Source organism: Bufo gargarizans, chromosome 1 (genome assembly GCF_014858855.1).
Source record: "Bufo gargarizans isolate SCDJY-AF-19 chromosome 1, ASM1485885v1, whole genome shotgun sequence".
Lineage (NCBI taxonomy): Eukaryota > Metazoa > Chordata > Amphibia > Anura > Bufonidae > Bufo > Bufo gargarizans.
Window position 1 is genome coordinate 687468809 of NC_058080.1, and position 27352 is coordinate 687496160.

The window sequence follows — 27352 nt, forward strand, 5'->3', positions numbered from 1 at the left end:
TGGACTATCCCCTTAACTGTGACCTCCACAGCAGCCTGCCCCTAGGGTGGCCAGAGGTCCAGTTTTAGGCCGGACAGACTGGCTTTTAGACTCCCTATCCTCCGTCTGGTGTAGGGCCTGGACAGACACAAGAATGTCCTTTTGAACAGCTCACTCTCAGACAGCAGCACTATGCTGTCTGAGTGTGAGCTGCAGGGAGAAAGTCACCCTCCTCCCAACCCTGCAGCTGACAGAAGTTGATTTTTACCGTCATTTTTTCAATCCCTGTCGGCTGAGGAGTTGGCATGGTCTAAACGGATTGGGGTGTGGCTAAACTGGACCTGGGGGCGGGGTTTTGAGTTTGTCTTTTGAGGGTGGACACATTGTGGCAGGGGGCATGTCTGGGCTCCTTCCTGCAAGAGTGACCCCCCTCTGGGCACCTTACTGGCTCATTTGAATACCATATAAACTGGATTTTCAGAGGATAAAAACATCTATTGCTGGAACAAAGGCACGTCTTGAAAAAAGGTACTAAGTGTTATTAGACCATGGCTTTACTTCAATAGTAATTATCCTGGTGACAGATTTCCTTTAAGGCTCACCTACAGCAGTGAAGATAAATGGCTGGGTTGTTATGAAAACCTGGAGTAAAACTGTTTATGTGGAGGATAACGGCCTGCGAGCTTCTATTGGCTGATAAGGACCAAGCTTCTATTGGCTAATGATTTTTTTTGGAATATCTCAGTAATGGTACGTCCTAGAGAGCTGAGACCTGGTCTAAAACCTTCCCGGACACCCGATGTACCTGTGTGCCAAATTTAGTGATTGTAAATGCGACGGTGCGAATTCCTTTAGTGGACATACATACACACAGACATACACTCAGCTTTATATATTAGATTGGGGGCACAGGGGCAGGCTAATAGTCTCAGATTTTATTACATCAGAGTGAGGGCTTAGTCCATATATAATGCTCGCATCTATTTTGTTGCATTATTATCTTTTTTTTCTGTGATTTTTTTTAAATAAATGTAGCCAGGGACATCCGGGTATTTATTTATCATATCGTGCAGGATGTTTTTATCTTTGTTTTTTCTCTTTTCTGTGATTTTTGTTTATCATGTTGTGCCTAACTGTTGTGCCTAGAGAAAGAAAATATATTTTAATGTATAACTTGGATAGATGAAACGTGTTGCCCAACAGTTGATCATATACCAGCTGCCGTACCCGTGATTTCAAAGGCCAATGTGGGCACAATGGCCAGAATACCCTAAATTGTAACTGATTAAAGAGGTTCTGCCAGGCTCTAAATGTATCCCCTAATCACAATATAAGGAATAACCATCTGATCAGTAGGCTCTCAGTGGTTGGACAAGAATGGAGTCCCATTCTCTAAAATGAATGGCCCAGCAGGTCGCACATGACCTTTTCTGCTTCATTTTCGATAGGACTGCCAGAGATAGCCAAGTTAAGCACCCAGCTGTCTATGGCATTCCCATTCAGATGAATAGAGAGGCAGCAGTCAAGGGTGACCTGCTGTTTAATTCTGGCAAGGGAACGGGTCAGGACCCTATTGTCGTGATCATTGGAGGTCCCAGGACTCGGGAGTCCCACCAATGAGATGGTTATGCTCTATCCTGTGGATATCGGGATAACTTTAGAAATTGACTCAACCCCTTTAATAATAGAATGTTGACCCAGTGATCTGTTGGATTACCAGTAGGTCAAAGAATCTTTTACTCTGTTGAACCATGTTATTGATTTTGCCTTGCTGTGGATCAACTGTGGTTCCTTTGGAATGTCTATGGGTTGGGATTGAAGCTTGTCATGATCACCACACTGTTGTGCGGAAATCGAATAAATATTTATTCTAGTTTTCTAGATTTTTATATACTTTGGTTTCTTATTTTATAGATCCTGGCGGATGGCCCAGTATCACACTATGCCGCTCACCACAGCAGGAAACATTCACATGTCATTGGACTTATGGAAATTTTCAGAACTTATCTGGCTCACTAAAACTGCAGTATATTAAACCGTATGCTTCCTTTTAAACTTTTTGTTGTTTTTAGTAGTTTTTAGATGTTTTAATATTGTGTGTTTTTAAAGAGCATCTGTCAGCTTGAGCAATCATTTTAAACCATGCTGCCTGGTAGGGTTAATTATGCTGATTAAAACAATACCTTTTGTTATGTCTGTAGGTAGAACCGTTGCTGAGATATCTGCGTTTTTAGTAATATGGAAAAAGGCTGGTTCAAGCACCGAAGGGCTGGCTGGAGCCCTTGGAGTACCATTCTTTAAACACCTCTGAGCTGGGCAGTTGACTGAAAGGGCTAGTCAAGCAAGAAAAGGGAGAGGGGGGAGTGCCTATAGCAGACGGGTGTTACAAAAGTGGTGCTCCAAGGGCTCCGACCAGTCCCTTGTACTCAAACCAGCTCATTTTATATAACTAAAAATGCTGATATCTCAGCAGTAGTTCTACCTACAGACATAACAAAGGTATCTTTTTAATAAGCATGATCAATCCTACCAGAAAGAATGCCCAGTTTAATAGGGTTGGTCATGCTGACAGATTCCCTATAAGTGTAAGTTCCCCTTCAATGAGCATGAACCATTATTATATGGGGGCATTTTATACATAGTAATTTCTTAAAGCAACCCTCCAGTTCAAGAAAAAAATCATATTAGCACTTACCTGGTGACATTTTTTTTTCATCTTTTTTGGCTGCAGAATCCATAATTTCTCGTACTCCTCTTCTACCATCCAAGATTGCCACTCCACTTCTTAGACTAAACAATGCATGCTGTGAATTTGGTAGCCCTTGGATTGAACAGCACTGCTCATGTGAACAGTGCTGGCCAATCCAAGAACAGAGCTGGACAAGCAGAAGAGGGCGAATCGTATCCGGTCTTTGAAATCTGTTCTGCCGGACAATGCGCCGATTTATGACAAGAAGCTGGAGTCATATATTAGGTGCATCGTCCAGCAGGCTGTGTGCAAGAATAAAATCTATGGCCCCTCCTACTCTACACCCTCTCCACACCACCTTTTCAGAAAGTGGCAAGGATGGCATAGAGATGCCACTTTTGACTAAATTTGTTGCAGTTGATGCTTAAAAAGTCAGAAACAGTGACGCTTCCTTACCAACAATCTGCTTATACATCGTCCCCTGTAAAGGTACCTTAAGGGTTCTGGCCGTTCCCCAGTTAATGTGATTTTATTTTCTTGAATCTGAAGGTCGCTTTAATGTAGTTATGTCACTGGAATCAAGCAGAGAGAAGAAAATACTACAGACTGCTGTGTATGGAAACCAACATTCTGCCTATAGCTCTTGTAGGCTGTGGATTTTATTTTTTATTATTTTTATCAATTATATATATTCTGGAAGATAAAGGTATATTCCACTGAAAATAATGTCAATCTTTCAAGAAAAAGGGAAAAAATATATACATAATAAGCAGCAAAACATGTCTAGTTTGTCATGACCTGTCCAGTAAGATGGTAAATCTGTCATTGAAATCATCTCTTTTTACTTGTTAGTAATACAGAACGTTTTTATCTGTGATGGACATGCACAGTAGTTAATAAACTACAACCACTTTATTTTCTGACATATTTGTGCCTTTAAGGCCCCATTCACACAACCGTATGTTTTATCCGTATGCGACCCGCATTTTTTTCAAGATTGGATGCAGACCCCTTCATTTCAGTGGGCCCGCAAATAACACGGACAGATAGAACATGTATTATTCTTGTCCATTGTGCGGACAAGAAAAGGCATTATTACAATGGGCCCACAAAAAAATTGATGCAAGATGGACGTCACACTGATGCAAAACACGGATCTGCAAAATACACGTGGTCTTGTGAATGCACCCTTAGATGTATTACGAGCTCCATAGTGTCTGTTAGGCTAATCTCGGGCAGAATATGGCTACAGTTTAGCTTCAGTATTGCCTTGCACAGTATTACCTGCGTACCATAGGTGCATATGCTGGATAAAGAAGTGACTTGTATTTTACTAAATGTACCATTGAAATGAACATATATATTATTTTTTTCTTGCGTTTAGTGGCATATATTGGACCGACTGTCCAGATAATGTGTCTGCTGGAAAAAATAGCTGCTACTTCAGTAAAGAGCACACCTCTGTTTGGGTGAGATACCTAGTCCGTCTTGTTAGTGAAAATGTCACCTTTGACGAATATTCCTTTACAGTCGATGATATTGGTAAGTATTAATGTATAAATAATGCTACTTTCTCATAAACGTTTTATTTCAATTCCTCAATATGATCAAGATCTCTGCTTACTGTCAGAAAGTGGAACCATTTTTATGTAAATACAGAGACTTAAACCTGTCCTGACCATGTCCAAATAATGGGGCTAAGCTCAATTTGAGAATTCCTTAAAGGAGTTGTCTAGTCTTTTTTCTTTAATTTGTAACCCCATTGAGGAACCATAAATGTGAAAAATGTGATAAGTATTTCAAAGAAATAAAGAACTAAAACTAAAAATTTAAAAAAAATTACAGTTAAAGAACACCACTATCAGCCCAGAGCACAGCATCTAGCACTGCCTCTGATGACCATAAATTATATATCCCCTACATGAAAATGACCATAACACAAGGGTGCATATCCTGCAACCCGGTGGCCACATGTGGCCCATAATGCCATTTTGTGGCCCCCGACCATCCCTGCAAAAAAATGCTTGTCTGTAGTTGGCTGCTCAAATGTAGTTTCACCGTCAGAAAGAACAGGGGTCACAGACTGCTCAAGCACAGGATAGTATTGTAGTATTGTCACAGGTAATGGGGAGCGGAAAACACCAGATAACACACATAAGGAAACTGACCAAAGTCTAGGCCTCAAAGCTAAGGGAGAGGAATGGTGACCTCCTAGGAATCCCTAGACCTCTCCCTGACTCCTGCCAATATGAGTAGACTCTGAAGGTGGGAATACTCCTACACCGGAACCTAAGCCCAGGAGTGGTGGCAGGGAATGAGACTACTGGTTCTTTCCCAGATGAAGGAACCAGCATCTCCCTGAGGCCTAGAGAACAACAAACACAAGAGAACAACAAAATGCAAAGCCAAGTGCACTTAGCTTAAAGAAGGATGGAGGAGCAGGAGATCCAAAGGAACAACACACCAGCTCAACCAACTCCAGCAGGAAATATCAACCGCATGGTAAGCAGGGTCAGAACTAAATAGAGCCTCAGTAATGACCACAAGCTACACCTGACAAGAGGTGTGGTCATTACCACACATCAACACTGCAAGGAGAAAACAGAGAGACTGTCAGATACCCTCACGTGCCGCTAGTCTCTCAGATCTTCTCGCCTCTGTCATTGGAGGGACCGTGACAAGTATACTATGTCGCCATCACTGGTGTCCTATATTTCAGGTTATATTGAGGTACCTTGAGCTCTGTTTGGCCCTCCAAATAGTATATGATTTAAAACAGGGCCGCATGGCCCAAGAAAAACCCAATAAAGTGCACATCCGCTCAGTATCAAAACCAATGTATTAATTTTATTAGACTACAAAAGACACACAGACAAAGTTAAAAATTGTATACAATATGCCATGTGCTGGAACAAAATAAGACCAGACACCAACACAGCCAAAAGCCACAAGTATGGGCACAATATATATATAGTCCTGAGTGACAATAAGAAAGGCAAAGATGTAGCCTAAAATGTACAATAAATAAATAATAAATGATACTGTAGCATCAGAGCACCTAATACATAAATGACATGTGAAATGCAAGCTCTGGACTATCCAGGTGGGCCTAGAAAAAACACTGACGCTCCACGCGTATCGCCGGTAATGTCCGGCTTCCTAAGGGGTGATTGCCTGTATGCCCTAGGGTCCTTTTTATGTATAAATAATGAACCATTATAAAAAATCTACGCATGTCACCTGCAAAAAGAAGATCAGCTGAGTAAGATGAAAGCCTATTGCACCTTTGGCATCTATAACAACCCACAGCGCGTGCGCCGGTAGCACTGTGAAGAGAGTGAAGAGAATCATGTGATCGTGAGGTCACATGAAGCAGTGAAACATCCTGTTAGTGCAACGCAGTGCTCTCCACAAGCAGGATGCTGGGATGTGGGTGCATGTGATCGCGGAAAGAAAGTCCTGCGATGCAAGTAATGTGAAAGCAGTGAAACATCCACTCAGTGGAACGCAGTGCGTTCCAAAAGCAGTATGCAAAGATGTGGGTTCATGTAATCATGGAAAGGAAGTCCCACGATGCAAGTAATGTGGGGTCAGGCATGTGATAGACTAATAGAACGCAAGTGCGCTCCACTATAGAAACAAATGTGATGTGAGAAATGGTGATACAACAAAAATGGAAAAGAAGAAAGTGTATATAATGAACGAATAAACTGTAATTAGAGATAATTATAAAAATATCCCATAGCAAACAAGTATAACCATGCATAATATGAAGTAAGATGAATGATATATCTAACATGATAAACAAAGAATTATTCAAGCATGATTAAAAATAAAGAAAATAATAAATAATACTGAAAAATGTTAAATACATAATTAAAATACCCTAAACATGATTTATTGGCCAATAAATTTATAGAAAAATTCATGAAAAAGTTCATTAAAAAATTAAATAATTCACAAAAGAATTCATGAAAATGTGCATGAAATAAATCGAATATATAATAAGTATAAAATATATACATGAATTCATAAGAAAAAGATTACAAATATATCATAATAAATAAATAGCTCCATAATAATCACCAATCGTAAAGGTCAAATCAATATCCACATGATCAGAAAATGTAAAAGAGTAAGGCCTCATGCACACGACCGTTGTTGTGTTCCGTTTCGCAAAATGGGGTTCCCTTGTTCCGTGATCCGTTTCCGTTTTTGTTTCCGTGTGTCTTCCTTTATTTTTGGAGGATCACCAGACAAAGTAAAAAAAAGTCTAAGTCAAGTTTGCCATGCAAAAAAAACGGACGCGCGGATGCGGATAACAATCTTGTGTACCTTCGCGTTTTTTCACTGACCCATTGACTTGAATGGGTCCACGAACCTTTTCCGTGAAAAAAATAGGACAGGTTATATTTTTTTGACGGACTGGAACCACGGATCACGGACTCGGATGACAAACTGTGCATTAGTCGAGTTTTCAACAGACCCATTGAAAGTCAATGGGTCCGCAGAAAATCACGAAAAACGGAACAACGGACACAGAATGAAACAGTCGTGTGCATGAGGCCTCATCAAAATCACCATAATGAATGAATATTTAGACAATGCCTGGATACTGCAGCTGCAGTGGTAGGAACCAAACCCAAGTTTGGGAAATGTTTTTTTACAGTACAAATTAATTTATGAAGTTATTACCTGAAGTCTCGCAAGACTTCGCGAAGCAATAACTTCGGCTCATCGGAGCCAATACATTCTAATACTGTACAGAGCTCCTTCTCCGTACAGTATTGGAACGAAGCCTTATGCGAATCGACTTTGGATGTTTCATCCGAAGTCGATTCGCTCATCCCTAATTAAGAACGATCTAGTTCGAAACGTATAGACTGATCCCGTAGTACTGTAGTACTCATGGAATGTGATTTCTTTTTTTTTTTTTAACAGGCTTTATTAAATGATAATGTTTTAACAGAGACACCATGTATTGGACTTCACGTTTCCCATTACATATTTCCTAACTCCAGTTGTCTGTGCACCTGCAGTGTCCTGAGGGGATTCTTTTTGTATGCTTTTTACACATAAAAATAAAGCCCTATGTATTACCAAAAATGCACAAAATGTATTTGAGTATCCAAACACAAAAAATATTGCTTTAAAACCCCCATGCACCAAAAAAAAAAAATTGTCACTTTTTATGCCCTCTATGTTATACAAATCCAAATTCTGACAGGTAACAGTTATTGTTTTTGCAACAATTTTTTTTCTTTTTCTTTTTTTTGTTGGGGGGGTTAATAGTGATGAGTATAGCTGAGAGCTACAAGGATAAGAAGTGAATGCAGTTTCAGGGATCTGTTAAGCTGTATACTTATGCAGGCTTTCATTGTGTTTTGTCAGTGAGACCAGATCCACCCATTGCTCTGAACTGGACGGTTCTCAATGTCAGTGCCACCCGTTTACGCATGGACATTGAATTAACGTGGGATCATCCGGCATCAGCTGATGTTAAAAGCGGATGGATATCATTGGAATATGAAATACAACTCAAAGTGGTCAATGAAACGCAGTGGAAGGCGGTAAGAACTGGTTCATAATTCTTGTTTTAAGTAGTATGAACACCTATGAGTAACACCTCATGCACACGACTGTAAGTAAGGCATGGCGCCCACTGACTTCAGTGAGTATCCATGCTGCGTTCACTACTTTTGTAAAAAGTGTGGGGGTAGGATGTACATGGCCAGACCCATGTAAGATTACTTGCACCAGTATTCTAACGAAAGTAACATCGGAAATCTACACCAGCTGCGAGCTGGAATAGACTTCACAGTCTGGCGCACAGACCTGCCAAAATATGCGCCTCCTAATCATTTTGGAGCATCTCATGCCAAAACTAAGTAGATCAAGACTAGAGATGAGCGAAGTGTTGAAAAATTCGATTCTGCTGCTTCACAGAATTTTACCAAAAAATTCGCTTTGTGACTAATTACTTCATCACGAAGCGCATTTCTTTGTAAGTAGTGGGTGCAATGACTGGTAATTGTACCCCTCAGATGCCGCGTTCATACATGATCGTGGCATCTGATACACATAACACGGTGTAAAATTAAATTAAAAGTGCTTCGTGATTCCAAACCGATTTAACCTGAAATAGTGTAAAAAAACTAAAAAATTATACTTATCTACCTGGTCCATTTGCTCGCAACGCGCTGGCCACTGCCATCTGGCTTGAAGATCTGGGGCAAAATCTTCCGCGGCCTGAGATTACCTCAGTATGCCGGCCAGGGTGGTAAAATTATACTTCAACGTGCATAGGATTTCGGCCGAGATCTTCAAGCAAGATGTTTTTTTTACACTATTTCAGGTTAAATCGATTTGCAACCACGAAGCACGAGGAAATTTGGCTTTAAGACTAATCGAATTCACCCTGAAATTCAGATCGGCTCAACAACACTAATCAAGACTTTCCTATAGGGTAAATTTACTGTATATTCGAAAACAGTCTCAAACCTTTCTGCTGCTTCATAGACGTTATAGTACATAAAACCCTTATCTGAGTTGGAGATGGAGCTTTTTCTTCTTCTGGTTCTCTCATTTTTTTATCCTTTTGGTTTCTTGGTTGTTGTGATGGCAGCCTGTGCTCACCGCTGTCCCCTTCATCCAGGCAGGCACCACATGACTCACCCCACTTCATTTTCTGTCCCAGCTATCTGGACCCACTTACCCTCTGCTGCCCACCAGCTGTCGGCATCCCATGTGTCTTCTGCAGTCCACAACCTGTGCTTCTCTGTGAAGGACTCTTCTGGCTCATCAAGGGCCATCACGCACCCTAGTTTTCTTCAGTCAATGAATGGTGACCTTATGGTATTTAAAGCATCTTTCCCTATGAGAGACTGACTGAGCTTTAGATTTCCTAACTTGCTAGTTACCAGTGAAGTTGTGCTGTTTGTCTGCTCATCTACAGACCTCTGCCTGTTTATCAAATCTGACCCTCCGCTGTGTGTCCTGACTGTAACCTGTTAACCGTATTGTTCGTTTGCTGCCTGCCCAAACCTTGGATCAAACTCTGCCCTTGTCCTGTTTCCTTTTTGCCCTAACCTCTGTATTCAGCACCAGCATTTCTCATCCCTGTGGGTCAGCTCCCAATCACATTGGGACTATTCCAAGATGGACTGGCTTCCTTGCATGAAAGCCCTGTAGGAAAGCGCAAGGGGCCGTCATTGGCGGAAGATATGTGTCACCGAGGTTCCTGGCCTCGGTGAGGTAAGAGCCGGTAATTTTAAGTGTCAAATTGTTAAATTGATTATTTAGTGTGGCTGTAAAGCCGATCTGGGCCGGCTCTTACTGGGAGCAGCCAAAGTGCAGGGTGGGTGGCTGTTCCACACGTTCCAGGCCGGGTTTTGGGTTTGGGATAAAAACCCAGCCAACAGGCTCAGCTGTGTGGATTATCCTCCATATGATACTGGAGCTTTGTCAGTCTGGGTGTTGGAGCCTGAGAGTTTGGGCCGGGACTAAGGCCTGCTATATTGTTTGGGAAAAAGCACGTGGACTTCTGCTTCACCCAAGGACTTATGTGCTGCAGCCTAGTGTAAACAAACATTAGACTCAAGGTGACTGTTTTTCCTCGAAACTGCCTTTTTGTTGTCACTTTACTTATATGGGAATAAAACACAGCTCTGTTTAAGTTAAAGACGTTGTCATTGCCTCTGTACAGCGTCCACAAGCCTGTCTACCAGAGCAAATCCCCACAGCCCAGATCCCTGCAGAGGAGTTAAAGTTCCACTGATCCGCTACTTGCGGGCTGTGCGGGCATGAGTTCAGTCACTTCGGTGCACAATCCCGTCCTGCGGCGCATGAGGATCCCGCGAGACCCGTGACCTCCCGCAGCGGGTCTCCCGGGATCACGCGCGGCAGGACGGGATTGCGCACCGAAGTGACTGAACTCATGTCCGCGCAGCCAGCAAGTAGCGGATCAGCGGCACAAGTACAAGGGGGGTGGGGGGATGATCTGTGGTGGGTTTCCCAGGTCCAATCAATATTAAAGGGCCCTGGAATAGCCAAATAAAAAAAATGCTACCAGGCCAGCATAACATTCGGGGTACTGGACAAAACATCAGGGGCTCAAGCCCCGAATGTTTTGACCTAACAACGCCCACGATAAACCTGACCCTCAACTGTTCACACACAGAAGTCAGCTTTCTGGACACCACCATACAACTTCAAGACTGCTCAATACAGACATCCCTGTATCGAAAAACTATTGATCAGCCTACATACCTAAAATGGGACAGCTTTCACCCCAAACATATTAAAAAATCCATCATCTATAGTCAAGCAATCAGATATAACTGAATCTGTTCCAGCCCATCAGACAGGGATGAACATTTACAATATCTGAAAAGGACATTTTTACACCAGGGCTATCATCCAGCTTCAATTAAAGATTAGATCACAAGAGCCACCAAGATCCCCAGAAGTCAACTTCTCCAATACGATGAAAAGAAAGAGAACCAGCGTGTTCCTCTGGTTGTGACCTACAACTCACAACTAGAGGTACTGAAGAAAACTGCCAAAAAATGACATGTCCTACGTAAGGATGATCGACTAAAAACAATCTTCCCAGATCCCCCTTACTAGCTTACCGACAATCTCCAAATCTAAGGAATATTCTGATCAGATCAAGTTCAAGGTCATGTACCACAGAAAAAGGAACCCATCCCTGTAATATAAGAAGATGCAAAACCTGTTCCCATATAATGACAACAGATAAGATCCGGATCCCCAACACACAGCAGGACTATAAAATCCCTGGGACATTCACTTGTTCTACATCTAATGTTGTTTATCTGATTCTCTGCACTAAATGTCCTGTTGGAGGCCTCTACGTTGGAGAAACAGGACAGAGACTCAATGCAAGGATGAGGTCCCACCGCCACACAATTAAAGAGAAGAAGCTACACTTTCCTGTGGCTAAGCATTTCTGTAGCCCAGGACACAATGAAGAACACATGAAAATTCTCATATTAAAAGGTAACTTCAAATCCCAAAGAGCTAGATGAATTTGGGAATACAAATTTATAACACTGCTTGACACTTTGAATACTGGACTGAATTTGTCCCCGGGATTTATGACACACTACAATATCTAAAGAGTCTTCTATAGACATAGTCGGGGCGGCAGGTCTCTGAGATAACATAAATTTAGACAGTGGGGTAACTAGAGTGCTATGGGCCCCAGTGCAAACTTTGGATTTTTACAAAGAAGCGGCAGATTTTCTTACTAATGGCTCTTTCCCGTGCGGCTAGTCCGCTGCGTGAATGAGGGCCAAGCCCCATTCCGGACAGCAGAGACACGGAGCAGTAACATGATTGATAATGCTCCGTGCCTCTCTGTGACCTTTTTATTACAAAATCACAGTGAGATAAAGTTGTCACCGTGATTTTGTAGCAAAACGATCATAGAGAGGCAAAGAGCATTATCAATCATGTTACTGCTCCATGTCTCTGCTGTCCAGAGCGGGGCTTGGCTCTCTTTCACACAGCAGATTAGCCACACGGGATCCGCTCGTGTTAAAAGAGCCCTAAGCCCAATGCATGGCTACACTGACCCAGTCCTAATAAAATCTGGTCCTACCTAATCCAGGGTGTCGCTGGCGTCGGCGTGATGTCTGCTGGATCCAGAACCAGGTCCCTGTGGTGATAGAGAAAAAAAGATTAATCACATAAGGAAGGGATGGTGACTGCCCCTGTGAAACTACCAGCAGGGGGCGCTGTGCTGGCCTGGTAGACTGAGCTATACCAATGTATAGCAGGGTAATTTAGGACATTTCCCCTAAGTGCTACCACACAGTACTAATGTCCACATTGTGGCCCCTCACAGTACTAATGCCCATCTTGTGGCCTTTCACAGTAATTAAGCCCACCTTGTGGTCCCTTCACAAAAGTTATGTCCTTCTTGTAGCCCCTCACAGCAGTTATGCCCACCTTTGTTCCTGTCACAGGATTTATGCCCAGATATGTGCCCCTCACAGTAGTTATGCCAAATATGTGCCCCCTCACGGTATTTAGGCCAGATATGTGCCACCTCACAGTAGTTATGCCCAGATATGTGCCCCTCTCAGTGGATATGCCCAGATATGTGCCCGCTCACAGTGGTCATGCCCAGATATGTGCCCGCTCACAGTGGTCATGCCCAGATATGTGCCCGCTCACAGTGGTCATGCCCAGATATGTGCCCGCTCACAGTGGTCATGCCCAGATATGTGCCCCTCACAGTGGATATGGCCAGATATGTGCCCCCTCACAGTAGTTATGCCAGATTATGTGCCCCTCACAGTAGTTATGACCAGATATGTGCCCCCTTACAGTGGTTATGCCCGATTATGTGCCCCTCACAGTGGTTATGCCAGATTATGTGCCCCTTACAGTGGTTATGCCAGATTATGTGCCCCCCCTCACAGTGGTTATGCCAGATTATGTGCCCCCCCTCACAGTAGTTATGCCTTCATATGTGCCCTCTCATAGTTATGCCTTTATATGTGCCCCCCTCACAGTAGTTATGCCAGATATGTGCCCCCCTACAGTGGTTATGCCAGATTATGTGCCCCCCTCTTCCTCCACCTCCCCCCCCCCCCCCTCTGCGCAAACCTCCCCCACCTTGCCTCATATTAAACATGTAATGGAGCACCCTGACGGGGCCCGGCATTGTCACTGTACTTCGTGCCGGGCCCTGTCACAGCGCTTCATTACATGTTAGTACAGCAGGCCCCCGCCGAAGGGAAGGTGGTACAGACAAGCTGGAGGTCTCCTCTTGGAGCCCAAGTCCCCCTCTACAAGCCCTGCGAGTCTGGGCCTCCTAGCTCCAAGGGAAGCAGCTGGGTGGAACTTCCATGGAAGAGGGGGACTTTGCAAAAAATGTGCCCAGGCTTATGGAAGTGTAATCGGGTAAAACAGTCCGACTTTGACCCTCTGCCATTTCCGAAGGGAAGGTGATACAGACAAGCTGGAGGTCTCCTCTCGGAGCCCAGGCTTATGGAAGTGTAATCGGGTAAAACAGTCCGACTCCCTGCGACCGAGATCGTTACGCCCCTGAATTTAGAGACCATAACTGGTCTCTGTTATTTTTCAAATTCATTCCCCCATGTCTCTGTTCTTATCGTACATATGTTGCTGTTTCTTCATATTTTCTTGTAGTACGCCTGATGAAGGGACTGGTGATGTCTCGAAAGCTCGCTATGTAACATCATTACTTCTATTTTTGTTAGTCATTAAAAGGTATCAAACCTGCAATACTCTTATTTTGTTTCTCTTAATGAGGGCACTAAACTAGTTTTTTATTGGCTAACATGGCAAAACTGTGCACATTTCAGAGTTGTCTTTTATTGTGGGCAGTCTAAGGCACACCTGTACAATATTCATGCTGTCTAATCAGCACCTTGATATGCCACACCTGTGAGGTGGGATGGATTATCTCGGCAAAAGAGAAGTGCTCACTAATACAGATTTAGACAGATTAACAATATTTGAGAGTAATGGATCTTTTTTTTATGTAGAAAATGTTTCAGATCTTTGAGTTCAGCTCATGCAAAATAGGAGCAAAACCGGAAGTGTTGCGTTTATATTTTTGTTCAGTGTATAACCCATTGACTCGGTGGGGCTGCAGTGCTACCGCCAGGTTTCTCCAGAGATTAAAGCTGACTGATGGGGTTACTAGCAAGAGGCCACATTTTTGATCTGTTTAGTGTCAAGGGAACCTTCAAACAGCTTTTCCTAGGAGTAGGATCTAGCTATATGTTGCCACAAGTCGATCATGTTCCTTCTTTGTACTCTCCCAACTATCACTTTTGTCAGATGGTGCCCAGGACTAAAATGCTTATTTTAGATGAATCCTTGACTGTTTATAAAGATGTTCTGGAATGACTTCCTAACTAGGTGGTTCTACCGGAAGCTTTTTTCAGGATGGGCGGGGGATACAGGGGATAGTTGGTGAAACACATAAATGCTGTATTCTTGTTGAATTTATCTTTCTATTATTATGATATGTGCAAGTAAGTTTGACTCTCTGATGTTTATTACTTTCTGTGTTTTAGTATGATGTTGTGACCACCACATATTCACCCATCTACAGCCTGGAAATAGGAAAGGAGTATTTGATCAGGATTCGATGCCGGCAAAAAGGGAATGAAAACTTTGGAGAATTCAGCGATGTTTTATTGATTACGACTATAGCAACTATAGGTATGGGTGTAGCAATTCTTATCTTGACACTTAAAGAGGTATTCCAGTAATTTTAAGTTATCCCCTATCCAAATGATGGGGGATAACTATTCGATAGGTGGGGGTCCTACCTCTGGGATTCCCACCAATCATGAGGATGGGTGGATCCTATTAGACTGTCGGAGATAGCCAAGTACAGTACTCAGCTGTTTACGGCAGGTCCAATAGAGATGAGACACGGCAGTGCACATGCTTGGTCTAGTGCTCTGTTCATTTCGGGAGGGCCTGTGTGGTATGCTGTCTGTGTGGTATGCGGTCTCAGCATGAGGACCTCCATCAATCTAATAGTAATACCCTATCCTGTGGATAGGGTATAACTTTATATTGCCAGGAATTCCCTTTAACAACTTAACTAAGCAGTGGCAAGAAACTTTTAGACTTCCTATACACGCGGCCGAGCAGCAGGATCCACATGCAGATTGCGGGGCCACATATAATACATGCTATTTGAAACAATAGCAGGTGCTGACCAGCAGGTACAGGTGCCGACATGCAATTAGCTGTGATCCGCATGTGGATCATGGTTCCAGGCCACATTGTGTATGAACAGTCTAAATTGACTTTTTCAATGGCTGTTTGTATCAGCCATACATGCTTCATTTATGAAAATTGCAAAAAAAACACATGGCTATAGCAAATAATAATGATAATATCCCATTGTGCTCAGATATTCTACAGTGCTCTTAGGTCCTGGAAGCAGTAAATATTTTATAAAAAAATATTAAAAGTAATAATAATGCAATTGTGTAATTACATTTTTCAAATGGATTATAAATGTATGCGCTTCTTTTTGCCCTAAGAGCCATCCATAGACTGGTTCACTTATGGTGGTGGTGGTGGTGGTGTGCCAGTGTGCCACCAAAACAGTAAGATTTTAAAAAACTTACGTTTTACCACTTACTGACATCCTGGTTCATTCATATATAAGCACTTATATTAGTGTATTATGGTACCAGGGAAATACACAGAGGTGAGAGGGTCCCTTATTACAACAGTCAGTTTCAAAGCAGTGTACAACAAATGGACTGGTTGTGTTTCTCTTACAGATCCAGAGTTTCCTTGGCCCCTTTTTCTCATCATTGGATTATTTGCCTTCCTGCTGGTTCTGGCTTTTATTTTGTTCTGCAAAAAGAAAAGGTGAGTTTAACATGTAGATTTACTCACTAACACATACAGGGGTGGATTCGGAACTTGAAGTGGCCCTGGAAAAGCCAAAAAATGGTCCCATTGTGGTAGGTGGGTCCAAATTGACAGAAGGCAAGACAAGTAGATCGGGCCAATACAATTTGGCAGGGTCAGCAAAGCAATACCATAGTCCAGCACAGAATACCATCCCACAGAACCAAATATCACATTACAGCCAGGGGCGTAACTAGAAGTGACTGGGCCCCACAGCAAATATTTGTAAGGGCCCCCCTCAGCGCGCTTCGCACCTCCCTCCTCCTGTGTAAACCCCACTCCTTTGGCACAGTGTAGCGGTATACTGTATATTGTGTGGCACAGTATAGAGGTATACTGTATATTGTGTGGCACAGTGTAGCGGTATACTGTATATTGTGTGGCACAGTGTAGCGGTATACTGTATATTGTGTGGCACAGTATAGAGGTATACTGTATATTGTGTGGCACAGTGTAGCGGTATACTGTATATTGTGTGGCACAGTGTAGAGGTATATTGTGAGGCACAGTGTAGCGGTATACTGTATATTGTGTGGCACAGTGTTGAGGTATATTGTGAGGCACAGTGTAGCGGTATACTGTATATTGTGTGGCACAGTGTAGCGGTATATTGTGAGGCACAGTGTAGAGGTATACTGTATATTGTGTGGCACAGTGTAGCGGTATACTGTATATTGTGGGGCACAGTGTAGAGGCATACTGTATATTGTGGGGCACAGTGTAGTGGTATACTGTATATTGTGTGGCACAGTAGCAGTATACTGTATATTGTGAGGCACAGTGTAGAGGTATACTGTATATTGTGGGGCACAGTGTAGCAGTATACTGTACATTGTGGGGCACAGTATAGAGGTATACTGTACATTGTGAGGCACAGTATAGAGGTATACTGTATATTGTGTGGCACAGTGTAGCGGTATACTGTATATTGTGGGGCACAGTGTAGGCTATATGTGCATAACATAAACATACTCCACATGAACACTTACAGTTACATGGCTTGGCCCTTGGGGATCTCGGACGCCACTTCCACACTTTGGCCGGGGGCTCGGCGGAGCTGATGAGGTGTTTTATCCTAATGAGAAAGATTTTATAATAAGGATTTGGAGAAGGGGCAGAGGGATAGCAGAGCAGGGAGAGGCTAGTGCTGCTACTAGGGGGTCATACCATGGGGCAGTAATAAAACCCACCATAATGCCCCCCCCCCCCACAGTAGTAATAATTCTCCTTATAATGTGACAGTGCAAAAAATACCCCCTTGTAATGCCCCCAGTTGAGCTAATGTCCCCATAGTGCCCCCATAATGTGCCAGTATAAAATACCCCTATATAGTGCCCCTAGTAAATGACCCCATAGTGCTCCTCTCCCCCCTTCCTGCTAGTGCCCCCCAAAATGTACCAGTATATAGTGCCCCAGTAGATGCCGCTCAGTGTCCGGCTTCTGATAGGCTGCCGGCCTAGTGTCCCCCATAATGCCCCCCAATAATGTGCCAGTAAGTGCCCCCCATCATGTGCCAGTATCAAGTGCCTCTCCCCCCCCCACATGTCCCAGTATCATAGTGCCATCTCCCCCCATGTGCCAGTATCAAGTGCCTCTCTCCTTCCCACCCCCCATGTGCCAGTATCAAGTGCCTCTCTCTTCCCCCCATGTGCCAGTATCATAGTGCCATCTCCCCCGCAAAAAAGTGCCAGTATTAAGTGCCTCTCCCCCCCATGTGCCAGTATCATAGTGCCAACCCCCCCCCCACATGCCAGTATCAAGTGCCTCTCTCCTCCCCATGTCCCAGTATCATAGTGCCATCTCCCCCCCCCCCCCACTAAAAAGTGCCAATATCAAGTGCCTCTCTCCCTCCCCCCTCCCCATGTGCCAGTATCAGGTGCCTCCCCCCCCCCCCCATGTGCCAGTATCAAGTGCCAACCCCCCCCTCTCCCCTCCAGGTGCCAGTATCAGGTGCCTCCCCCCCCCCCCCTATGTCCCAGTATCATAGTGCCATCTCCCCCCCCCCCACCACAAAAAAAGTGCCAGTATCAAGTGCCTCTCTCCCTCCCCCCCCCCCCCCCCAATGCCAGTATCAGGTGCCTCTCTCCCTCCCCCCCCCCCCATGCCAGTATCAGGTGCCAACCCCACTCCCCCCCCATGTGCCAGTATCAGGTGCCTCTTCCCCCCCCCCCATGTGCCAGTATCAGGTGCCAACCCCCCTCCCCCCCCAGGTGCCAGTATCAGGTGCCAACCCCCCTCCCCCCATGTGCCAGTATCAGGTGCCTTCCGCTCCCCCATGGCAGTAACAGTCGGGTATTAAAAAAATAAAAAATAAACACTTCTACTTACCTCCATGTCAGCGATGCGATGCAGCCTCTTCCTGTGTCCCGCCTTGTATGTCCTTATATGGACTCAGTGCTTGTATTTCAGAAAAGAGTCTGCTGGGATTCGAACCCACGACCTTCTGCTTCAGAGGCAGAGCAGCTAACCACTAGACCATATGAGCTGTCTTGAGGCTGACTGAAAAAATATGAGACTTCTACTGTTATAGCTGGCTAAGTGTACATCTATACACATGGCAGCTGTTCATATATAGAGATGTAGCAGAGCTGAATGTGCTGAGACAGCTGTCATATACAGATATAGCAGTATCTCAGATATATCTCTATATGACAGCTGTTCCAGCTCAGCCCTGCTATATCTCTATATATGATAGCTGCCCCAGCAAACCCAGCTCTGCTACATCTATGCATATGACAGCTGCCCAAACACACCCAGCACTGCTATATCTCTATATGACAGCTGTCCCAGCACACTCAGCCCTGCTATATCTCTATATATGATAGCTGCTCCAGCACAACCAGCACTGCTACATCTATATATCTCTAAGTATTGCTATACAGTAGATAGATATATAGAGATATAGCAGAGCTGAGTGTGCTGGGGCAGCTGTCATGTGTATAGATGTAGCAGTGCTGGCTGGGTTTCGGCAGCTGTCATGTGTATAGATGTAGTAGAGCTGGGTTTGCTGGGGCAGTTGTCATATATAGAGATATAGTAGAGCTGAGTGTGCTGGTGCAGCTGTCATGTGTATAGATGTAGCAGAGCTGGGTGTGTTTGGGCATCTGTCATGTATAGATGTAGTAGAGCTGGGTTTGCTGGGGCAGCTGTCATATATAGAGATATAGCAGAGCTGAGTGTGCTGGGGCAGCTGTCATGTGTATAGATGTAGCAGTGCTGGCTGGGTTTCGGCATCTGTCATGTGTATAGATGTAGTAGAGCTGGGTTTGCTGGGGCAGTTGTCATATATAGAGATATAGTAGAGCTGAGTGTGCTGGTGCAGCTGTCATGTGTATAGATGTAGCAGAGCTGGGTGTGTTTAGGCATCTGTCATGTGTATAGATGTAGTAGAGCTGGGTTTGCTGGGGCAGCTGTCATATATAGAGATATAGCAGAGCTGAGTGTGCTGGGACAGCTGTCATATAGATATATAGCAGTGCTGGTGTGTTGGGGGCAGCTGTCATGTGTAATGATGTAGCAGAGCTGGCTGTGTTTTGGCAGCTGTCATGTGTATAGATGTAGTAGAGCTGGGTTTGCTGGGGCAGCTGTCATATATAGAGATATAGCAGAGCTGAGTGTGCTGGGACAGCTGTCATATAGAGATATAGCAGTGCCTGGTGTGTTGGGGGCAGCTGTCATGTGTATAGATGTAGCAGAGCTGGCTGTGTTTTGGCAGCTGTCATGTGTATAGATGTAGCAGAGCTGGCTGTGTTTTGGCAGCTGTCATGTGTATAGATGAAGTAGAGCTGGGTTTGCTGGGGCAGCTGTCATATATAGAGATATAGCAGAGCTGAGTGTGCAGGGACAGCTGTCATATACAGATATAGCAGTGCTAGGTGTGTTTGGGCAGCTGTCATGTGTATAGATGTATTTTTTTTTTTTTTTTTACAATCAGTTGTAATGCAGCCTTTATGGCTGTGAGGGTAAATGCTTTGCCACTGATTCACTTATAGATTGGAGGTTGTGAGTTCGATGTGTATAGATGAAGTAGAGCTGGGTTAGCTGGGGCAGCTGTCATATATAGAGATATAGCAGAGCTGAGTGTGCAGGGACAGCTGTCATATACAGATATAGCAGTGCTAGGTGTGTTTGGGCAGCTGTCATGTGTATAGATGTATTTTTTTTTTTTTACAATCAGTTGTAATGCAGCCTTTATGGCTGTGAGGGTAAATGCTTTGCCACTGATTCACTTATAGATTGGAGGTTGTGAGTTTGAATCCCAGACCAGGAGACTTTAGCAAACAGTAAAATTAGATCACACTAGCGGCTGTGAAGGGGCCCTGAACACGATATTTAACTAACTTGAAACATAAACTGTCACACACGCTGCTGGGGCGCCGGGCCCCCTTGGCAGCCCGGGCCCCGAAGCAGCTGCTTCCCTCTGCTTCCCCGGTAGTTACGCCACTGATTACAGCACACAAACCTCCCCAGAAGCATGTCTCTCTGTGGTGGCCATTAATCGCTGCTAAGTTCTGTTTTACTCCTCCAAGATATGGAGCACAGGACTTAGGGGGTGTGATGTGGGCTGCAGCACCAAGCGAGCCCTATCTTTAGCATGCTGTCTGGACTTCCTCTTATATTGACCCCTATAGTGCCCCCAGTAGTATGTACCTGTCCGGCGAAAGTAAGGAGGGCTCAGGTGGCCATGCGGGGCATTGGCCCACCAGGAAAATTATCTGTAGGGTCTATGGCTCGTCTGCCCCTGGACACACAGAATGGTATTCGTCAGCAAGAGGAGACCATATAAATCTTATAGACCACATTAAGGCAAACATATATCTTTTATAACAATAGTAGTAATTTATTGGACATAATATCAAATATGCAGTCAAGTCTTATTATCATGTTGTAGTCACACCCGGCCCCTGGTATCCATGGGGACCCAGGGACCCCTCTACAGCATAAAAAGCCACCAGCATTATCTCATGGGTGATGGGGCAGTCAGGCCCAGGAGCTTTACTGTAAATTCAGTGGCAATGAATAGAAAGGAAGCTTTATCATGACCCTACGGTACATTAAATTGTGCATTCATTTCATAGCTAACAATTCCTTTAAAAAGGTAGGAATTTATATCACTCGCCATACCATTAGAATAATAATTAGCAGTTTTAAGGGGCCTATTGCCCTGTAGCTTTTTTAGCAGAATAATAAAGGCAGCTGACTGTGGCAGTGGTGAGGTCTCTCCACTATCTCCAGAATACTCTCATAAATAAAAAGGCTACCTTATCCTTTAATCCAACATTGTTAATGCCATGATTAATGTAAAAATGAAAATTAAACATCATATAGGACTGATTTGCTAGATTTATTTCAAGCTAGCACCTCAAGGGTGTGTCTTTTCTCAGGGGTGGCCCTTTCTCCTGCAGCTCTCTCCCTATCACAGGTCAGGGGTGTGTCCTTTCTACGCCAGCTTTTCCTGTAACTGTCACAGCTTCTAACAGTAGATACGGCTGGTGGTGGGTGAAGGATGGAACTGAGCATGTGCGACCACCTCAGCCTTGTTACAGAGGTGGACTGAGACATAAGGAAAAGAACAAACAGCAGGTGGCGCTATGCAATTAGATTTTATTGAATAATTCAGTGGCTATACTAAATTTTTAATTACTTGCAACTACAAGAGTATTCAGAAGCAGGTGCTGATTTGAAAAATCTAGAATATTTTTCGGTGGACAACTCCTTTAATGAGACCTCATGTGTGCTGGATTATCAAATATTTAGGATAATTGGAAAGTCGTAGTAGTATATAAAATCTGTAACATGTTGGTAATACAAAATGTTCTTCATATTTTTTCTGGTCTTGTGAAAGGCAAGATGCTTGTGTAGTTTTGTGCTGGATTGTCAGAATTTCTAGATAATTGGCTGTTGAACTAATGGAATTTCACAGTAGATGTCTATTATACAATATGTTTATGTTGATGTACAAAAGCTCCAGGGTAAATTGATCATACGATATGATTTATAGAGATGATTTCTTGTATAATAAGTACGGTATGTAAACGCTGATTTTTTTTTTCTTTACGATGAAGGCTGAAAATGCTGATTCTCCCTCCAGTTCCTGTCCCAAAGATCAAAGGGATTGACCCTGTTCTACTACAGGTAAGTCTGACTGGTACTATTCACTTTTTGACTAATATTCGTAAGATTATTAGTTTGTATTTTTTATTACATTTTTAATGATCTATTAGTGAATCTTCATTTCTCAAGAGAAATGAATGGTGAAGTGTCATCTCCTTTATGAGATCATATTTTCACCCTAATGTAAATGATGAGAATATTAGTTATAATGAAGTTCTGTTACTATATAAAAGCATGAGGTTGCCGGCACGCTAAGGTGCTTCTGCATCACTCTTCTCTCTATAATCAGAATGTGATGTTAATTGCAGACATTTCAAATAAAATTCACATCAGATGAATTTTTCATATAAAAATGTACCTTGGATAAGTAATCAGTATCTGATGGGTGGCAGTCTGACCCCCACTGATCAGCTGTTTGAGAAGGCACCGGCACTCGCAGTAGCACCATGGCCTTCGCTCTGCTTACCAAGCACAGCACCTTACATTGTATAGCGGCTGTGCTTGGTATTGCAGCTCAGCACCATTCACTTCAATGGGGCTTAGCTGCGCCTAGGTCATGTGACCGATGAGCGTGACATCATATGGCCTAGGCAAAGCTGGAGAAGGCCACGGCACTACTGCAAGCGCCAGTGCCTTCTTAAACAGCTGAAAGGCCATCAGTAAAAAGCTCTTGGGAAACCCGTTTAAGTTCAACTGGATGTTTGTAAGCCTTCATTCACATTTGCATTTGAGTAGTTGCCCTCATATTTAATTATTTAGTGACGCTTGAGAATAAATGGACTGCATCATTACAACAACTCCTGTCCACATCATACTAGGGTACATATGGACATCATAAAATAGGTTTTTTTTGGGGACAAAAAAAAACCCCAGCTCTCACTATGTGTATGTGGCCATTTATTTGTGTGGCCTACATACAATTCTACGTCTCCCCCCACTGCGTGGAAAATATTTGGCCATCTTTAGCATCCCCTGGTGATACCAAAATTATGGCTTGTAAAATGCTACATTTGCTTTGTAAATTTGGTGTACAAGCTGGACAACACCCCCAAACTGAACACTGTTGTCTAATACATGTAAGAAAAAGCAGCCATATCCTTCGCAAATATGGTACCAGCAATAGCCATAATCAAAGTCACAGCTATTTAGAAAAAAAGTCTGATTCTAGAAATGGGCCTTGTGTCTTAGTGTCATGGTAATATCCTGATGCCCAAGCTTATATTGTGAAACAATCTGAAGATCTGGGCACCTATAGAGGGCAGAAAGTGGTTGTGCTTCTTATGCGCTCCACCTAAATATATTTAACAATAACAGGCAGAGAAAGACATGTACTAAAGAGTTGACATCACACCAAATTATAGCTAGGATGTGCTTAGCTGTAATACATAATGCATTGTAAATGGCACCCTTCAGTCATTATAGTTTTAATTAGCAGTAATTGGAAATAAGTATTAGCTGTAATCTTCAAATTTGTTGACACGTCTCATGAGGATTCATAATTTTCTTCTGCCTTTTGAATAGAAAGGAAAGTTGGATGAAGTCAGCTCAATACTTGCCAGTCATGACAGCTACAAACAACAGCTCTGCTGCGATGATCCTTGGGTTGAATTTATTGAGCTTGACCTTGATGACCAGGAAGAGAAGAACGAGGGCGCTGATACTGACCGTCTATTGTCAGAAGAATACCCCAAGACCCACAGTTGCCTGGGCGTTAAGGATGATGACTCTGGCCGGGCCAGCTGTTGTGAGCCAGATATTCCTGAAACAGATCTCTGCAACAGTGATATGAGCGATGAAACCTCGAATGCTGGACAGTCTCAGAATACAAAAGATAACCAAGCAGATCTCCTGTGCCTTAGTGAAAAATCAAATAGTGGAAATGTGCCTACAAATTCCCAAATGCCAAATACAGAAAAGATCAGCACAAAACCAGAAGATGGTAAGGTTTGCCCATTACTTGGTAAGGAGACGAGCGGCACTGCCACAAGCCAACTGAGGAGCGTCAGTTCGAAGCCAAGCATGGATTTTTACGCCCTTGTAAGCGATATCACACCAGCTGGAAGACTTCTTCTTTCACCAGGGCAAAGAATGAAGATGGAAAACGAAGAATGCAATGAACCGACCATTCAACGTCCAACAAATCTCAACATGGACAGTTCTTATGTATGTGATATCGCAGTGACGGCATTCTGTGCTGTGAATTTCCCAATAGAGGCCGCACAAAGTGTTCAGCAAAATCCTAATCTGGATAGCTACTTCACCCCAGAAAGCCTTACAGCTGCCACCATGAGCTCTCGTGCCACAGAGAAAGCTTCAAGTTATGAGACACCTGTGGCTGACTATACCTCTGTTCACATAATAAACTCACCACAAAATCTTGTGCTAAACACTACTGCTCCACCAGGCAAGGAATTCCTACAACCATGTGGCTACATGTCCACAGATCAAGTGAACAATGTGATGCCATAATACATTTTTATTTTGGAAGTTCAGAGCATGGGCTTGTATGGTTCAACCAAAAAAACATTGGCTACAAGCTTTTAATTGTGTTTATCTTGTAAAGCTTAAGCTAATATATTCAGTGTAAAGATGCCAAAATGTTTATCAAATTATTTCCTTTACGTAATGAATTGTAGCCTAGGGTAGTCTGTTCATAGCTACTGCTCAACGGTCACCTTGGGACAACATCCACATTGTATCCATCAATCCAACCTATACGCTGTTTAGTATTGAATGTCTGCCTGGTTGTAGTCATAATATCACATGCTACTTTCACGTTGAAGGAGTGGTTCAACTTAAGAGCACACCTACTAATCTTTAAAAGGCCCCTTGGTGGATTGATTTCGCCGCCTAGGACCTGGTATAGTCATCCATACTGTGAATATACCTGGAAAAAGGCCAAAAAGTATCCTCTGAAAGGTATGTCTACCAAATATGAAGAAGGCGAGAAGTTGGTGTATAAAAACTTCAGTTGTGCATGCAGGAACAAGCCTTAATAGTCACTTCTAACCAAAGTTTAGATGGTGTCCAATCATGTTTTTAGACAGAGGGTGAATTAATGCTTGTGAATTGTTTCCTCAAGCACAGAGGCCCAGAATGTATTCATCTTTGGTCCTACTCAATAATCATATTGTAGTGTAGCTCTGCAATGCAGCTTCCAGCTGAAATATGCTTATTGTGTTATATTACATACAATGTGAATGGGTTATTAATAAGAATACATGGGGGCAGACCAGGGTTAATTTTGAAACACAGAACATTTGGTTTGAGCTAATACTTTATAATAGCAAGATTTAACGCATAAATTATATAACGCTGCATGCGCTATAAACCTGTCCGTTCTGCCAACATTGCCGCTATTTGTTTGTACAATGTTACTCAGTGAATGCAGATCCCAAATGTTTTTTACATAGTATATTTTTAAATCCAAAAGCCTGAAACGTGAAATCACTGCGTGGTGTATATATACCAACTCTACAGATTATATACAGTATTTTCCTAGAATATAGAAAGATTTAATAAGCAAGCACTCAATATGCCTCTAATCTAGCGTGTAACGGTTTTATGGCCCATTTTATTTTCTACTGGGTAGCTTTTTTAGCCTGCTAGATGTTGGTTAACTGTAGCTGTCATGAAGATCATCTGAAAGATGTAGTGGTTCAGGATCAGCCAGAAACCTGAGAACTGTCCATTAATGGCGTTAGATTGAGAACCCTGCGGGAGTTGTACATAGACACACAAGGGCAGATTTACTAATCCATAGATGTCTAGACCTGCACAAGATTTATCACAGGGGCTCAGGCTGGATGATGAATGTGGTGACTTATTCTAGATGAAGACACATTAGTAAATCTGGACCACAGTGTATAAAAAAAAGTCCACCTTTCCAACTATTTAATTATTTCTGCAATTCTTGCGAAATAAATACTAATGTAAATATTCTTGACTATAATAACGTATGTGTCTAACCAGAGAACAGAATGTTCTAGACCAGGAGTAGCTGAGCAAAATATTTAGTGTAACAGCCCTGCCCTTACTACATTAGGGGTCTAGTGGGCAGTCCTACTGACTATGCATACAGAAATAGCTGCCGATCACTGAGTAGGACTGCCCACTGGACTCCTAAGCATAGGGATATTAATGAATAAATTACAAGTTTACAATGAGTATTGTGTCATTAGACCATATATCAATCTACTCAGCTCCTCCTGCTGTATAATACGCCACACGCAGTTCAAAGACCATTCAAGGTGGCAGGTTCCCACCTTAGAGAACAAGCAGAGGACAGGATGGGGCAGACTGGAAGCTTAAAGTGGCCCTTGTGGTAGGCGGTTTCAAATTGACAGAAGACGGGGCAACACAAGTAGGCAAAGACAACACAAATAGACAGGGAAAATAGAAGTAGGTGGAGCCAGCAATACCCTAGTGCAGAACAAAATGCCACCCCCGCAGAACCAAATATCACAGTATAGCACAAAATACTGCTGCCCCATTGCAGTATTCAAGTGTATCACTGCCCTAAGGACAGCTATACAGTTCAATTCAGGAGGGCACCTGCAGCCTGTTAGTACCTGATGCCTCTAGCATTAATTACTACTGAGAGAATCAGATGGTTAGATATCCAACTGGTGGCCATAAGGAGAACTTAGGCGGCCTGGGAAATTTCCCTGTAGAGTCTATGGCCAGTCTGCCCCTGAGGACAGGTAAAGTAACAATAACAGTTTTCAATAATTACTAGACTAGAATTTATTATTAAGTTCCTTTTCTGTAATCTGGGCCAACTATTTTTTCAGTATCATTGAATTACACTACAGTGAATATGCAGGTTAAAAATACACAGGGAATTTGGGTACATGTTTAATGTTGTTAAGTCGTACACATAGTTTAATGGTAAAGAAGAAGAATCACAAACGTGTTTCTTTTTCCTTTCCTTCCATGTAGAGGAAGGGTTTAGAAATGTGACATATCAGTAGCATAGAATGTTTTTGTACATGTACAATTTTAATCTGGGTTACTAGAAAGCACAAACTACATCACGTATTAAGTACAGGTGTGTGGTAGTGGATAACGTGAAAGGGAAAGCAACAAAAAGACAGCGCATTTAATGTTGTGGATAAGTAACAT

At 43.1% G+C, this 27352-nt stretch overlaps 1 protein-coding gene across 7 annotated transcripts in view; it reads left to right on the forward strand.

Annotated features, from left to right (window-relative positions):
* GHR (growth hormone receptor) overlaps positions 1–27048 on the forward strand; it is a 399721-nt gene extending 372673 nt beyond the window's left edge. For all 7 annotated transcript variants that reach the window (XM_044276187.1, XM_044276188.1, XM_044276184.1 and 4 more), the window contains 7 exons: positions 1894–2017; positions 4053–4210; positions 8060–8238; positions 14749–14896; positions 15982–16072; positions 22180–22249; positions 23750–27048. In XM_044276187.1, the coding sequence (XP_044132122.1) occupies positions 1894–2017; positions 4053–4210; positions 8060–8238; positions 14749–14896; positions 15982–16072; positions 22180–22249; positions 23750–24697 (1718 nt within the window). In that variant the 3' untranslated portion in view covers positions 24698–27048. The remainder of the gene's footprint in view (positions 1–1893; positions 2018–4052; positions 4211–8059; positions 8239–14748; positions 14897–15981; positions 16073–22179; positions 22250–23749) is intronic.
* The last annotated feature ends 304 nt before the right edge of the window (positions 27049–27352 follow it).